This window comes from Antrostomus carolinensis, unplaced genomic scaffold (assembly GCF_000700745.2).
Source record: "Antrostomus carolinensis isolate BGI_N321 unplaced genomic scaffold, ASM70074v2 scaffold7733, whole genome shotgun sequence".
Taxonomy (NCBI): Eukaryota; Metazoa; Chordata; class Aves; order Caprimulgiformes; family Caprimulgidae; genus Antrostomus; species Antrostomus carolinensis.
The window spans coordinates 5464-22082 of NW_010303076.1; the positions used below are offsets into that span (position 1 = coordinate 5464).

Below are 16619 nucleotides of genomic sequence, written 5' to 3' on the forward strand. Positions count from 1 at the left end.
GGGCATTGCCGTGGCACTGGATTGTCAGACTGTGCATTTCTGGGGCAAGTGCTTGCTCCCTTCCTTGCAAAGTGTCTGGTCCATGTGGGTACTACTCTGATGCAAGTAAGTTCTAAAACATTGTTTCTTCAATTACTACAGGTTTTCTGATCGGTCTCCAAAGATACTTGCATCTCCTGTCCCAGAAAATGAATTGTTCACATCATGGTTTCCTATCTGCCCTTCTTCCACAGACAGTTCTTTATCTCCTCAAAAAGTAACCAAATGTTGGCTTGTCCCTTTCAGATTAAAATAAATTATTTAAGCATGCCTTAGAAATTCCTGGGCATCTCTTCTATAGCTGAGGAGGTTCTCTGGGCTATTTTTCTCAGCTGGGGAGATGTAATAGGCTTTATCTTCCCATGGTGCTTCTGTACCATTTCCAGACCCTCAAGGCTCCTGGGGCAAGAATATGAGGTCAGAAATTGGATCCTGATCTTCTGTGTGGCAGTGGGCCACACCATAACATTAGGCTATGTGCTGCTATCATCTGAAAAGTGCAGCAAGCTCATGGATGTGGGAGACTGCATATACAATTCTGTAGGAATGCCACGACATGGGATTTGATAGAGATTCAATTTTCTTAGGCCCTGGTAAGACTCTCTTATACCCGCCTCCCCCCAACTCTCATTTAGAGAGGTGTTAAGATGTTTGAAATAAACACCCTTGAAAAATATTAAGGTTGTTGGTGATGGTGGTTGTTTTTGTTTTTAATTTTTCTTTTCTGGAGAAGACAACCTCAAATTAATTCCACGTGGTTCAACAGAGCTTACTTCTGAAGGCAGGGAAGGACTATGGGTTTTTCTGATGGGTTGGCACAGAGTATCTCTGATAGATACACTGCATACAAAACATGGGTATAGCAGCGCTGCTGGATATTCAGAGGACAGCTGGTGTGCCAGTTTTTGAGATGCTCTTCAAATTTAGTGTGTTGTTCAGGTTCTGTACATCTGTGTAAATAGAAGTATAATTGCCTAGTCTGCTCTCTGCTTGGTGATTATTTTGTCCACCTTTTATTTTATTGTATTGTTTCCTTCCCCTCCCTCCAGTTTTTCATTCACCCTCAGGGAAAAAAAAAAAAAAAAAAGAGACATCTATCCTATCTGTGACTGCTCACTTTGTTCAGGTTTTGTAGCTGCTCACCAAACTGCTGTAAATGAAGAGTTAAGTGTGGAAAAGATGAATAACCTCCTGAGTCTGTTTAAAGAAAAAGAAAAAAGTAGGCCACCTGTCAGGTTTGCCAGTCCAAGCTGAATTTGATGGCCTCCAGAGTCATCCTGATTACTTCATCGTCCTCTTAAAAAGAAAAAAAAAAAAAAAAAAAAAAATCCTTTTATGCTGTTTTTTTTTTTTTTTTTTTTTTTTTTTTTTCTTTTCTCCAAAACACCAAATGTAGCTTATTTCCTGTGTTTTCAGTTGAACTGAAATTAATATAGCTTTTAAAAGTGTGTTTGTGGGGAGGATTGTTTTGGCAGGATCATTGATGTTTTTATAAATTTGGGGGGTAGATTTTTAGTGGATATAAACTTGTGTTCCTGCCAGTTAAGAAATTGGTTTTGGAACGCTCATAGGTGGAAGCTTTAAAAACAAAGGTTTTGGTGCTCCAGCTACTGTTATTGACAGCTATTAATTTTCCTCATGTCACATGCAGGTTGATCTGTTTTTTATAGCGAGGGATCCTTTGTTCAGTCCCTGATGTGAAATGGTTTCTCGCAATAGCAGTAGGCTGGTCACCAACTGCTACTGAAGGGGAATACGTTACATTCTGTGGGTTTCCTCCTGCTTAGCTGATTGCTGTAGCAACCAGAAGTTAAGTAAAAAAGAAAGGGGGTGGGGAGGGAATGAAAGTTGTTAACCAGTTAAATTTTTAGTTCTAAACATATTCATTTTGTAATAACCAGGGCATAGGGTATTTCTGCAATCTAAAGGAAGAGTTCATTGGATTGTCTGTCTCTACTGATGATGCTGTGTGGTTGGTTGTGTGGTTGGTTGTGGTGTTTTGGGGTTTTTTTTCTTTGGTTTTTTTTCATGCCCCTTCTTTGATATCTTTTGTTTTTTTTTCTTCTTACCTTAAACTGGTGTAAGCTGTATTGAGTTCTATCAAACTTACTAGATATGTTTACAATAATGGTAATCTCAATTTCTCGTATTTTAGGATCCAACAAGAGTAGAGAAGACAGCAAGTTACCTAAGATGTGAGAAGTCCTCCCTTTGCAAAATACAACCTTGTTTTCAAAATGGACCGAAGTAAGCGGAATTCAATAGCAGGATTTCCACCACGCTTGGAGCGCACTGAAGACTTTGATGGTGGCACTGGAGGAGAAGGGACTGCATCCCAAATAGGAAGAGTTTGTACCTCTTCATACAGAGCCCTGATAAGTGCCTTTTCCAGACTTACCCGTCTTGATGACTTTACATGTGAGAAAATTGGCTCTGGTTTCTTCTCTGAGGTGTTCAAGGTGTGTGTTTAGTTCTTTCCTCTCTTCATGTTGACTGCTTCGTGTTTGGTGCTGAGAACGTACAGGAGTATCAGCAGAAGTACTTTTCACTGAAGTAAACTGTTTGTTCTTGTATTTGCTTTACTTGGGATGAGTGAGTGATGAAGAACTTGCAGGTCTCAAATATTTCCTTTGTCACTCTTCCAGCTGTTTTTTATCACTTGTAATTTATTTGGGGAGTTGCAGAGGCTATTTGGGAGAAACAGTAAAAGCTTAAAAAGAGAAAAGTTTTGTTCTCTGCCACTTATTTTCTCATTCATGTAGTGTATAAAGCACCAACACCAATGGTTATTTGTTCTCTCACTCACATAAGCGTGAGTGTCTTTAGTTTAGCTAGATTATTAGTGTTGTTGGATTGTACTCACTCCTGTGATCGTCTTTGCCTCCCAATACTGGATCTATGTTAGGAGATCTACATCTGATTCCTGAATTTGAAACAACAAAATTTGTTGCACTGAAGTTACAATATAATTATCTGCTCTTCTCTGTTTCCTTTGCTGCTTGTTCTGCTATGCCTCTAACACAAATAATCAGGGACTGGTTTGAAGGAAATAGTATGAATGAGGAAATCTGAGGTTGTCAGTGACTTGCTGCTAGGAATCTGGGAAGTGGGTAATATCTTTGTGAAACGATACAGGCAACCCCAGTTTTATAGTGCTGGTGATATTTCTGCTGTTCTGACTGTTCTGGTAAGGTTTATTCTAGAGGAATAGGACACTGAGATGACTTCCAGGCTTTCAGGCATTGCGAAAAAAATTTGTTTCCTTGTCCTGGTTCCTGACTTCAAACAAAGTCACCCTCCAAATTATTTCCATCTCGGTGAAATGCCAAAAAACTTTTATCTCACAATATATTATATCCATTCCATGACAATTCATGTGGTCTTTTCTTTAAGAAGTTAAACCAAAAACCATCTTATTCAGCTTTATTGATGTGAATAGATATGTGAATTAAAAAATGAAAATTATGTTGCTTTAATACCCAAAGACATTCAGATCTCTATATATACTTTTCCTCTTGTGTAAAGGTAAGTCACTCCACATAACTTTTTCTGTTTAGTTAGATAGATGAAATTTAATTTCCACTAACACAAGTTTTTAATTCTTTCAAATGGATGGACATGAAGAATTTTATTTGGGCTGTGTAGGAGATGTGGTACAGGTCAGCTCTTTATAAAGCCAGCTTGTATACCATTTGAAAACAAGGCTTTGTTTTTTCAGGTTTTTTTAATTTGTTTTTCTTCTTTTCCTTTTTGGAAAACTTTCTGTAGTGCATTTTATAGCAACTATCTTTATATCCAGACATTTCTTAATGTGGAATGAACTGATTTTTAAAGTCCTATGTGCTACTGGAATTCATCTTTACAGCTTTATGGTGAAGCTGCTGTGAAGTGTGTAAGGGTACCAATAGACTTGGGTAATCTCTATGTAACTGGGAAATAACAGACCTTGGTTTGTTTGTGTGAATTTCAGAATTTGTGTTTTGGAGTAGTTTTGGGTTAGATTTATCTCAGTGTTGCTGGTTAGATATTGTGTCTTTTCCTATTCTGTAAATTCAGGATTTTGTCCTCTTTACTACTTGGAATTTCCAGTGCTTTATCCTATAGTGGTATTGCCAATCATATTTATGTTGGGACTTCAAAAAGTTTTGTAGTCAAATAGCTACATACTTTGTGAACAGACTCACTAGGTGAAATGGCTGTAATATTCTACCATGCATTGGTGAGGCATGTCATTGAGAAGCACTCTGGGGCAAGAGGTGCTTGCATATCCTGCAGAAAGGTGTGGCATTACTGATTATTAGGAAACAAAAGTAAATGGGAAGAAAAATGGCTGAAAGTAAAGGTAAATTTCCAGCATTCATAGTAATCGATTAATTAAAAATATTTTAAGGGAGCACTTGGTTTGGACAGGTGGTGGCATACAGAGATAAATCTCTGTTTGAGAACTTGTATTGATTGAGAGAAATCCTTGGTATCTGATGTACCTTCCTCTGCATAAGTCAGTCTGTTCACTCTTTTAAAACCTTCCTGTACTTGTCCCTCTTTCAGTAAACTAAACTGGACATCACATGGTGTCAGTCTGCAGTCAGTGGCAGTGCTCCGAGAGCTACCGTAGTAGTCTGAGTATCTAGTGTCTGTTTTCCCAGAAACAACCACAGACCTCCTGCAGGGAGACAAGGAGTGATACAGCTTTTTCTTTCACATCAGTTTCAAACAAGGTCCTGCTTCAGTTTTGGCACAAAGGGCTGAGAGTGCATTATGACCTTATCTTTGATGGAGTTCCATACTCATTTAAGCAGGTTTCTGTTCTGCTAGTTTATCAGCCTGACCACCTCTGTCATTAATCCTACTGTGCTGATGATCAGATTTCACGCAGGAACCTTGATGTGCTTCCAGGAAGGAGGGCCTCATGGTTTGACACACTTAAAGTTCAGTCTGATACACAGGCTCCCAGGTAAATGATTGAACTCAAGAAAAATCCAGGATAGTTCTAGACTTACTGTGTAAGTAACTTTACAAAAGCGATGAAGCCTTCCCTTTAAATTAGCAAAGGTCTCCAAAAACCCCACGTCACCAGAGATTTTTCAGTTATGTATTTGCCTGTTGTTTTGGGAGTATCATACATTGGGTTCACTGAAGTGATTTTAGCAGAGAGTGCTTGGACTGTTTTGATGGTTTGGGATTTTTGTTTTGCTACGTAACTGACAATTGTTTTCAGTGATTTCTTCCCTGGCATCCTTTCCTTTTTAAATGTAATCTATCACAGTGGATAGAAGTTGCCTTCTCTGGGTTTGGGTATAGGAGTACATTACAGCTAGGTGTATGTATTAATGGTCATATGTGCTGTGAATGATCTTTCAGCATTTCTAGTATACTTTTATTCATACACAAATTAAACTTTGTGGTTTATTTAGCATAAAATATTAAACTAGCATTTTAATTTTCTTAGCCATCACTATAAGAATTCAAATTCACATTCACCTGAATACTCAGTATTGTAGAAATAAGCTTAGAAGAACTGAAATTTGTCAAACTATTAGCAATCTAGTTTGAAGCAGCTGACTGACTAGTGCCCGTTCTAATTTTCAAAGGCAAGTGTGGCACACTGAGGTTTGCTTTTAAGATTGAGCTTGGCAAAGACTTTCTGTAAAAGAACAATGCTCAGCCACGATCCCAAACTTCTGGCTACACAGATTTCCTGGTTTTACACTTGTGAAGCAAATTCTACCTACTAATTCCTACTGGGCTAAATGCTATTTTTGTGTGTGTGTGTGTTGTCCCCCTTCAAGCATTTTTTAATTTTTCAAGATCACTTTGAATTCTAATCTTGTCTCAGAAGTGCTTGGCCCTCCTTCACTCCCTGGTTTGACTTCAGGCAGATTCCTCCAGAGTCCTGCTTGATAATCTTACCGGTTTACCGGTGAACCACCAGCTATTCCTTTGATTCTGGTTTTACATTGCTACTTTGTAGTAGTTCCTTCTAGGTCACATTTGTCTGGCTTATTTATGGAAATGTCTTGTAAGATGCATCAAAGTCATATGAAAAACAAGATATGATGAGTCTTAGTGCTGATGTAACATGGGTACCCTTGAGAAACGAATGCTGGAGACATGTCAGTGCTGTTCTGTGATGTATGGACTCCATAGCCTATGAAACTACCGAGGTGCAAGGCCAAGTCTGAATACAAAGAGAGGGCAGTGTGCTTTTGGTTGACTTAACAAGGTGGGTGGTGGGTGCAGATGGGTTAGTATCCTCAGGATATTAATGCTGTATGTGCTTATGCTGTAAGGCCTCATATTTGAATACCCTGGAATGATGGTCCTCAATTCATCAACTGGTTGTTAGTCTTAATTTTCTATGGTCAAATTTATGTGCTCTGAGTTTCAGGAGTGCTGACTGATCAGAGAAGGTGCACCTGTTTAAATACATACCTTGTGCCTGAGGCTAGGATCCTGTTTCTCATATTTATTTAATGTCTTCAAAGTGCCTTAAAGATAAGCAGCATCCAGCTGTCTAATGTGAAAGGAGATACAGGGCTGATGTGGAGTTGTGCTCAGGGGTGATGTGAAGAACACTTACATATAATTATTTTCTATCAAATACTTGTGATGTGTTTGTGTTTTGTGTCACTTACAATACTGTGTCTCTCAGGCACAGCTGTGCTGGTGCACTTGATCTCTGGAACATCTGACTGTGGTAGATCTGAGAGATGCTACTGATCTGTCTTTCCCAAAGTGACTCATTGAGAGTTGTCTTTTTTTGTGCTTTATGACTTGATTACCATTCTGCTTGATTAACATCTCTGTTTGCGTTAGTCTATAATTTTGCAGGCCTGGAGGAGTCCAGTGCAGAAATGTTTGATTTTAAACAGCAGTCACTTTCTTCTTTTGACCTCTGACCTAGGTTTGTCAGAACTTGCTAACTAGAATAAACAGTGCAGAGTAAGAACTGTACAATAGAGTAAGTGAGGGACTAACTCATAGGACTTGGACACAAAGGTTATGGGAAGAGACGGGTCACTTGACTGAAAAAAGCCCCCAAATGTTATCTGTCTTGGTTGGCATGAATATCTGTTTTCATGTTACACTTTGACCGTTATGGCTCGTAGTTAAACTGTATGTTTAAAAGTAAAGGCATTATGGACTTCTCAAACAGTTAAGGCTTGGAAGAGTTATTAGGTCACACTGCCACATAATCAAAGGGCAGTGAATTACATTATATTATACATAATTACATAATATAAAATTAATATTTTACCAGTAACTGGTATTTTGTCTACAGCCTATATTGGCACCACATACAACATTTTGGTTTTTGCTCCCCTCACACTGCTGTTGGTTATTTAATTCCATTTTGAACTGAAGACCTCAAAGACACTGTCATGGATTCCAGTGCTCAGTGTTTTATCTCACCACTGTAAATTTGTATCTAACTCAAAGTCTCTGGACCTTCTAGTCCACTGAGTTGTTCCTTGTATTGCTTTGGCTGGGCCAGTGTGTTTTTAGTGCCTCTTCTTTCGTCCCTGTAAAACTGATGTAAACTATTAAGTTAGATTTTGACCCTTTTGGAGTAGTCACAATTTCTGCCTCTTTCCTGTCTCACTCCCACTCTGGGAATGACCTAGTTCTTACAATATAGGTTTAAATATTTCCAACATCTTCTCCAACATCTTTCTTTTTTTAAAGCAGACATCCTAACTCAGAATGGCCATATTTTGTTTGTATCACTGACGTGTAAAAACTACCCTTTTGCTTTGTGTCACACTTTTATAATGCATACCACTTGTTATCATAGCACGTCGGTACCTTATGTTTAATGGGTGAGGATCTAGGGTTCTGTTCTGTACCCTTCAATCCTTGTTTGTAGTGAAGTTTTAAATTTTGTTATGTTTATTTTTGCTCAGATGGACTTAAGCTGCAAGTGGCCTTCGCTACTTAGTGTCGTAATGCAAACAGGGTAATGCTACAAACTTAGAAGTTTGACATTTTTCCAAGTGGCAACTTCCATCAGTGAGCTGGAATTGAGTGCAGAATATTGAGTAACAGGAGCCCAGCTCAGTTCCTCTGGAAGCTCAGTGAAAAACTTCACTATCTTACGCTGCTTTGTCACGTACAGCTGTATCTTGAGCTATCATTAGCCAGTCTTTAGTCTGTCTGTAGTGGGTTGTGGCACGAAGTCAGAGGTCTTACAGGAGTCTGTGTTTGTGTATGTATACTGCTATTATAAAACATTTATACAATGTTACAAGCTTGTACAAGCTTAATAAATCTTATCACCTAATTTTAAAATCAACGTAAAGCCGGGAAGGGATGTTTTAAGAACTTCTACAGTGTCCTTAGCTGAGCCAGGCTCAAGTATACGTGATCTGTTCTTAGCAGCTATTTTTTGACCTGTCCTTTAAACTTCCATCATAGAAGATTCTAGAACCTCCTTTGGTGTATCCCGGCCATATTTTATTATTATTATTATTATTATTATTATTATTATTATTATTATTATTATTAACTATCCTTTTATAGATAGAACTTCTCAGTTTGAGTTGTTTCTACAGCTGGTCCTGTCTATTTTCTTATTGACTCTACTATCAACTCATTACTGACTAAATGCCTGTGGCATTTAGTGATATATCATGTCAACAGAGGCCTTCTTCCAAGAGTAAAATGTCTGTGAATGTGTGGAAGGAGATATTTGAGTAGTTTTATAAATGAACATGCAGAGAAGGGAATGCCAATTCAGATTAAAAGGAGAGGATGACTGCAAAAAGGACATGGAAAAGGTGTGGGGGAAAAAATGGCATGAGAATATGAATTCAAGGCAAGGGAGCTGCTGCTTGGTTTTCAGACCATGCTCAGCAAGATCCCACTGGAGAATGCGTTGGAAACCAGTGGCTCAGAGTTTGCAGACAGCACTTTCCAGAACTGGAGTCTTTGTTAACCTGGGTTTTGACAGATAAGCAGGCACTCCAGCATTGGAACTGTCAATGTATTTTAAGTCTAAATGCGAGTCTGTGCATTATTGCCAGTCTTTGCAGGATGGCCAAGAATAGAACTGGTGTGGAGCTCCCTCTGGCAGGACAAGGGCCCAGCACGCTCCCAGGACTCTACGAGCAAGTTCTGTCAGTCTCCTCTATGTGAACCTGTTTGCTTCATAATTGGGTTGTCAGTCTTCAGCACTGCCAAACCAATACCTTTCCCCCTGAATTCTTGTAAGGGGGAAGAGGTTAGATGTTAGTATAAATTAAGGAGATTCTGGACATTCCCACTGAAGGCAAATTTTTCTTAATCTTAACATACCCTTTTAATTATTATTTCAAAAATCCCAACATAAACACTGGCAAAAGGAAAAACTTGTTATTACCAAATTTAAGGGATGAATTTGGCTCGTAGTTCAACTCTGGCTTTTGCTTTTCAACAGTTTCATTGCTTTGTCACCACAGATTTTAGGCCAAAATTACATTCTTCAAGGTGACATGAATATCTCCATAACATCACTTAATTGGGCAGAATGTGTGTGTGCCTTTTATGTAGAGGACAATAGGAAGACTAATTGTGTGTAGGTGTGTTTCTTTATGGTAGCTGTTTTGTATGAAATGTAGTTTTGCTGGAAGCATAGCTTGGTTAACATAGTATGTATGTGAACTTGTATCTGTCCCCAGACTTAGTGTAGTAACAAGAGTTTTCCTCTTGACATTAGTAGCATATTGGAGATAATTGCACTTTTTTTTCCCTTGGAAACTAATTCTTGCCCAGTAGGCACAATTGCTTTCTGCATGTTTTTCGTACATCAAGCTTTGGCATTTGTATTATTGTTCAGGCCTTCCTACCACACTGTACATCTTTGTGTTTTTCTTTGCTTTATAGTTTTCTTTGCTTTATAGATTTATAGATCTGACAAGAAGACTTGTCATCTTGCTCTTCATCCTTTTGTACCAGGGCAAAACCAGCCTTATCTGTCGTTCTTCATTGGATGTCTCCTTAACCTGTTCTTTAAAGCTGATAGTAGAGGCTACAGCCATGGAAGGTACTAATTCCCAGGTATCTCTGAGGAATCAGTTGTACTGAGCAAGAGAGGTGTGGTTGCATCATAAGCCACACTGGACTGACAAACCTCCAGCAGCAGATTAAGCTACTCTGACTTCCTGTGAAGACGATGTGCATGAACAACCCCTTCATCTGGCTGAGCTGGGAGGGCAGAAGCTCTTGGCAGAGGGATGGTGAAAATCTACCGAGGAAGTGAGAAAGCATCTGGAAGATTTGCTTTCCGTTGTCTATATATGCTTTCCTCAGACCTTCTCTATTTAGGATGATTGCCATTTTGTCTTAAGGAACAAAATAGTAACACTGTCAATTTAGAAATCTGACGTACAACAAAAATATCTGTTTGCATAACTCATAAGGAAGTATTTCTGGTATTCTGGTTAAAAATATTCTGAAGCAGCACTGAAGTAGAAGTCAGCTGATAATGCGAAATTTCACAGGAAACCTCAAATCTATCTCATGCTTTTTCCTTGTCCTTGCTGCTTCAGTTTCGAAGTTCTCTCATTTTCTAATGTGTTGTTTAGAACATTTCATGCAAGATTTGCACTAGGAAAGGATTCTCTTTGCCTCTGGAATTAGCAGCCTGATCAGGGGCCTGAACAAATGTAGGTGTTCTTCAAAAACTGTAAAACACTAGAGATGAAGTCACACAGTATCCTTGATATTTGTGGGACTATTTGATTGGCTTAAAAGGTATTTTGTTTTAGTTAACCTGTGAAACATTTGCTGGAAACTGTCTAGTCATATATATTAAGTACTTTTTTCAGCATTGGATATTAGACTTTTCTCAAGCTGAAAAACTGTAACACTTGTTGTCAACACATGGGGGAAAATAAGTAATAAAAATTGGTTTATTAACTAGAAAAGTGATTCAGTGAGTGACTTCAGTCTTTACATGTTTGGTGTATAAAAATCGATGTCATGACAGTGCACAAGCTACAATGAGAAAACAGCTGTTTGAAGGTACTCTTCAGAGTAGTGAAAAAAGGCATGATAAGGCCCAGTGGCTAGAAGCTGAAATAAAAATTGTGCTTATTTTGAAAAATTAAATGGCTGTGGGAATAGCCTCACCAACCAGAAATTGTCTGCTCTTGCCTGTTGGTTCACTGGTGATATTTGTAGCCATCCTGCTTTCTTAGAATGCTCTTGATTAAGCTGAGCAAGTTGTTGAGAAACTTGCAGCTACCAACACTGTTGTTTAAAGACACCAATTTTGGAAACTAATGGTCTAGACAATTTTTTAAAAATTTATTTATTTGCTGAAGTGTTTTGAGTTTTTTCTCCTTGAGATTGGTGTTGCTACATCAGGCAAAATGAGATACTTCAGACTCTGCTTATGACATACAGTGTTGGAAGAAGTCCTCATTGATAGGGAAATGAGTAAGTGGATTATACCACATATTGGTTACGCAGATCTGATATTTGGTCTTGTAGGTATGGGGAATGTGTCTTGTGACTGAGAAGTGACACCCATTTGAGCAGTGCGTGTCTTCCCTCACCCAGGTGTGGTGCCTTGTTCCTCTTCTGAGTTTCTTCTTTCATTCTATTGCAGTGAGATGGAGCCATCACAGTTGCCACTGCCCTCCCTGTGGGATGTGGTGCCTCTTAAAAAGTCAGGCAGCAAATCTTCTTGTCCACACGAGCCTTTTGGTCTCATTTCTTATTTCAGTGGGATTCCATTTTAGGCTGAAAATCTTCCCTTTTGACTAGTGGAGGAAACTTCTTCATCTTGCTCAAGATGAGAGAAGCAAGATATTTGAGGCTTAAGGTCTCTTATGTGAAGTTAGTGTTAAAACATGCTGCTAATTGTTTGCTCTGTGTATTGTATAAACTGGCCAAGAAGGCTAGAATAACTTTGAAACTTCATTTCAAGCTTTTGAGTTATAGCAGCCAGGTCATTCTAAGCAGTCTCTTTCTCCTCTGATGCTTGTCAGGAGCAGGAATAAGCACCATCCTGGAACTGAGATGAGGCATAAATCCTAAGGATGCTGGTGCTTTCTTAGTCAAAGTAGAAGTCTTGTAAGTTTGATTTGTCTCACACTGATGTGTGAAGTATTGACCTTTTGGTGCCCTTCTACCAGCTGCTAAGATGATTTGTATGGTAACCACTAAACCAGACAGTTGTCTTCCTCTTGCTAATGATTTTTTGGTTATTGAGATGCCAAGTCACCGTCATCCTAGTCCTTGTCACTTAATTATCCAGTGCTTTTATAGGGCATAGGCTCTGAGGAGAACTAGTAATAAATAGTTCTTATTCCAATGGTTCATTAGTATAGGAGTTAAAAACCTCATCTGCATATTATTCTTTATAGATTGCACAATTGGAGGAAAATGCTCACTTCATCCCCACTCATGTGTGAGCATCATTAAAATTCAGAATTACTTGTCTGAATTTTAGGGCACTGTTACTCTTACATTTAGCAGAATTGAAAATGTTTTGAAATACAACATAGAATGGAGGGCTAGTTCACATTTGTTATCTGAGGGCTAGTTCACATTTGTTATCTGAAATAAGTCCTGATTTTTACTTACTTATTTTCTGGCTAGAAGTCTTAAGATAATGTATGTAATAATCACCGTGTAACATCAGCTGAGGAAACACTGGGACTGACTCAAAAGCTATTAGCAGGCGGCAAATCTAATGAAAGCCTTTTGTAGTGGTGTTGAAAATTTTAAAGAAAATTTTCAAAATCATATTCCTGTAATACTTTTTCCTACAATCCTACTTGGCATCACTACAAGTAAAGTCTAAAACTATACTGAGTGAAGCAAATTAGCAAACAGGGGCAAGAGTTTTGCCTACACTATTATTCACTTTCTCTGGTTTGATCAACAGCTTCTCTGCTGGAGAAAGAAATCTGTGCAAAATACAGCAGAACTATCATTATACCTTGAAAGTGAACAATTTGTTTCTTTAGTAAAAAGCCAGAACAAAAATCACTGAAACAAACTTGATGCTAAAAGAATACTCAGGCAAAAAAAAGTAAATTAATGTAAAGTTGTCCCTTTTGAAATGTACTTGTTGCCTGTTTGTAAGCTTGGCCTCTTCTAAGTCTTGTTGAGGAGCCGGTATGTCGAATGTCTGAGGTAAGCAGTCATTGTCTCACAAGTAGTGAGAATGCTTGTGAAGTCTGTCAGCAATAAGAAAGGCACTCTGATACTGTAACAAGTGGGACTTTGCAGTTATCCTTTAGAGATAACCCCCTGCTGGGATTTGTGTTTGGTACAGCGACTTCTGTAGTTCAGAGTCCTTTGGGCCTTTGATTATCTTCTGGAGGAAATGTTGTTCCAATCGGAGTATCATTGTGCACTTTCCCAGGGGCGAAGCAGGTGAAGATTCCCCTGGCACAGAAATGTTTGTGGGCTTTTTGTCTTGTTTTCCATAAGAATTTCTCAAGCACAGTTAAATGGTGTGTTTAGTTTTCTGTTCTGGATGGAGATGTGCTGGGTTGGCAGCTCTGGGATTTTCTGCGTTTTGCCAGCTGGCAAACATGCACATTTGTGTAAGCTCATTCATAGCTGATACTGAGAGACAGGTGCTGATTTACTGTTCTTCAAATAACTGTGCTGGCACATGTCCAGTGTTAACATGACTGTGCCTAGAGAACAGAGTGCATCACTTAAGATCATCGTGACACACCTCTCTCAACACTTATTTCCTGGTTTTGGGAGGCAGAGAAAGTTAAATATATTTCAGTGATGGATTTCACTGCCTGTGTCTGGAGAATGTGTGTGATGCATGTGTTACGGGCTCACGTGAAATCTAAAAATGAAAAGTGCACATTGTTATTGCTGGCAGTAACAGAAAAGAGATGATGTTTATGGCCTCAGATCCATAGAGGGCACTTCCTCACAGCCCCTTATAGCCATTGGCAATGACAGGAGAAAGGAGCTCCCAAACCTGCAGGATAAGACTTCTCTTAGTCTTTACTTCTCCAGTTGTTGGGAATTCTGTGTGCAAGTCACCCAAGATGTCCTGTCCCAGTATCTGCTCAGGCCATGTCTAAGTTGTAGGGACTCCCTTCTCCTGTCCCTGTGAGCTCCCTGTCTGGGAGTCCCCGCAGCTGCTGACCCAATCTTGCTGTGCTCGTCACAGCCCGAGAGCACCTGGGGCGGCTGCGTGGCCCTGCGTGCTGGGCGGCAGCAGCAGGCACTGCTCTGCACGGGTGGGGCCTGCTGTTTGGTGGGCTAGTTGGCTTAGGGGTTGAGGGGACAGGGCTATGAAACATCCGCTGGAGGAACCGGCACCGAGACAGCACCGCTTTGTTAACTAATCCAGAGCTGACAGTACTTCCAACACTGAGTCACTACTGACAGTTTGGAACTTTCACATCAGCTGCCTGCAATTCAGTCCTGCAAATCCAATTCTGACAGTGAGGAGACACATAGAAATTCCATGGTATATTTAATTAGCTACTTTTTTGCTAGAAGAACTTAATTCTTAAGAAGAGCAGTTCCATCAAGTCTTAAATAACAAGAAACTATATAGAATGTCTGTTTTTGGCTGTAGCCTGAAAGTTATTAAATATAGCAATTTATAAAAACTTAACTATCCTCAAGTAAGGAAAATGTAGCTTCTTTATACTCTCTGCTCTCTTCTTACTTGTGGTTGTGGTCAAGTCCTAGTACTGGAACTGTGATTATAGTAGCAAGAGTTGTATGCCAGTGGGCTCTGTTCTGAAATGTGGGATTGACTTCATTACTTATGCATGGTGACATTTATTTGAAAGATTTATAAAGGAAAGGTAAGGACATTATTTCTGCCCAAAGTAAAACTGTCTCTCAAGGTTCCCATACAGATTTTGAAAACGAACCCAATAAATGTGTTTGAATAGCAATGATGACATCACTGGTACAGTGAGGGGGACCTGCATGCTCAGTACCGAACTGTTAATATCCTGTAAAAGACTGTAGGTGCAATTATATGTCAGGAAAATTCAGCCTGAAGTGTTGTTTGCTTCAAAAGCATCTGTGGATTATGTAAATATCATCATCTTTCATACAGGACAAACCTGTAGTAACACAGGAAATATTTAACCATAAGTATTACAAATTAAATAAGAAAATAAGGACACAGATACAGTATCTGATTATGTATTATCTTTGGATGTTACAATAGTCATTTGCAGATGTCAAACTTCTAGTTTCCCTAGCAGGTAGATAGCAATATCACCTCCATTTTATAGACAAAGAGGGAATTAAAGTGAGTGAAGTAGTATGCCCAGGGCTGTTCGAGGAGCTGATGATAGCTAACATTAAAAATGAAGAATAATCTCCCAGTTCTGTACTTCAAGCTCAGTATTTATTTTCCTTTCCAGACTATGACATTGGACTTGGGTATGAAGTACGTACTTGAGCTGTATACTGAGGCTGTGGTTTACCAATGCTTCTCTGCATTTTCTTGCCTAGTGCTTCAGTGGTGGGTCCACATTCCTTCTCCTGCTTTGCAAAGGCCGTTTTATATGGTTACGTTCTGCTGAACTGGCTACAAAATCAGTCAGCTTCCCCACCGAGGCTGTGCCTGTTCATATCTCATCTCAAACTGTGGAACAATGCTCCTCTGATTAATTTGTGCTTTCTCTCAAAGTAAGACTGTAGTCTCTTTTTGCTTTTATGATTTGATTGAGATCAAATTAACAGCAGAGAGATGTGTGCAGATTCCTATCAATAAATGGTTTGTTTAAAATAAATGAATGCTGTATTTTGGGCCCTGGTTCTACATTACAGCAGGCAATGAAGAAAAACAAAATACAGAAGAAAAACTGAGGGATTTTTGGCACACAGATGGGTTTACAGAGTATCAATGGTGCTGCTGTATTGCTAATTATAAATTCACTTTAGTTTGGCAAAAAACTGGAGAACTCATTTGACTGTAGGTGCAGAATATGCTGTAGCAGTTGAACTCACTACTTTGCTGAATTGGTGATGCTAGAAGTTAATAAAGTTATTAAAGTAGGATCTTGGTTTGATGATCAATACTAGGCCTTGTACTAAAGGGAAAATGGTGAAGGCTCCAACACTTTCTGTGTATTTCTCACAACTGTTTTTAGTAATAGAAATGAGTAGAGTTACAATTACTGTCAGGTTTTGGGTTTTGTTTTGTGCCTCATTTCTGTACGTCTTCTAAACCTGTGCTGAAGTACTTGTCACACATGCTGACCAGTTTTGTTTGGCAAAGTTTTGTTACACTTGGCAGGCTTCTGTCTTGCTACAAGAAGTCAGAGTGTAGTGACGTGATATACTACTACTCTGAAAACAACCACAACCCAGTCTGACTCCCGAGCGTCAACAAGGCAGCTTAATATTATCCAGACTGATGTATTTCTTTAAGCTTCTATTTGTCCCTGCAAACTTTCCTACTGGCGTGAGATTTATTTTTTCACTTGATAATAGGCATCACTACTATGTATATTTGTATCTGACTGTGGGTAAACTTTAATGTTTAGAAAAGTGTTTGAGATTCCAGTTTTACAAACAGTGTGATCTGAGCTGAAGAACAGGTTTGTCTTCTCAATTAAAAGGAGTTTTCCTCAATCAAATGT

The 16619-nt window shown here is 39.0% G+C and overlaps 1 protein-coding gene across 1 annotated transcript in view; it reads left to right on the forward strand.

Moving 5' to 3' along the window:
• Positions 1-2276: 2276 nt before the first annotated feature.
• Positions 2277-16619, forward strand: part of TESK2 (testis associated actin remodelling kinase 2) — a 69827-nt gene continuing 55484 nt past the window's right edge. Inside the window, exon 1 of the mRNA XM_010163967.1 lies at positions 2277-2498. Within this exon, the coding sequence (XP_010162269.1) occupies positions 2277-2498 (222 nt within the window). The remainder of the gene's footprint in view (positions 2499-16619) is intronic.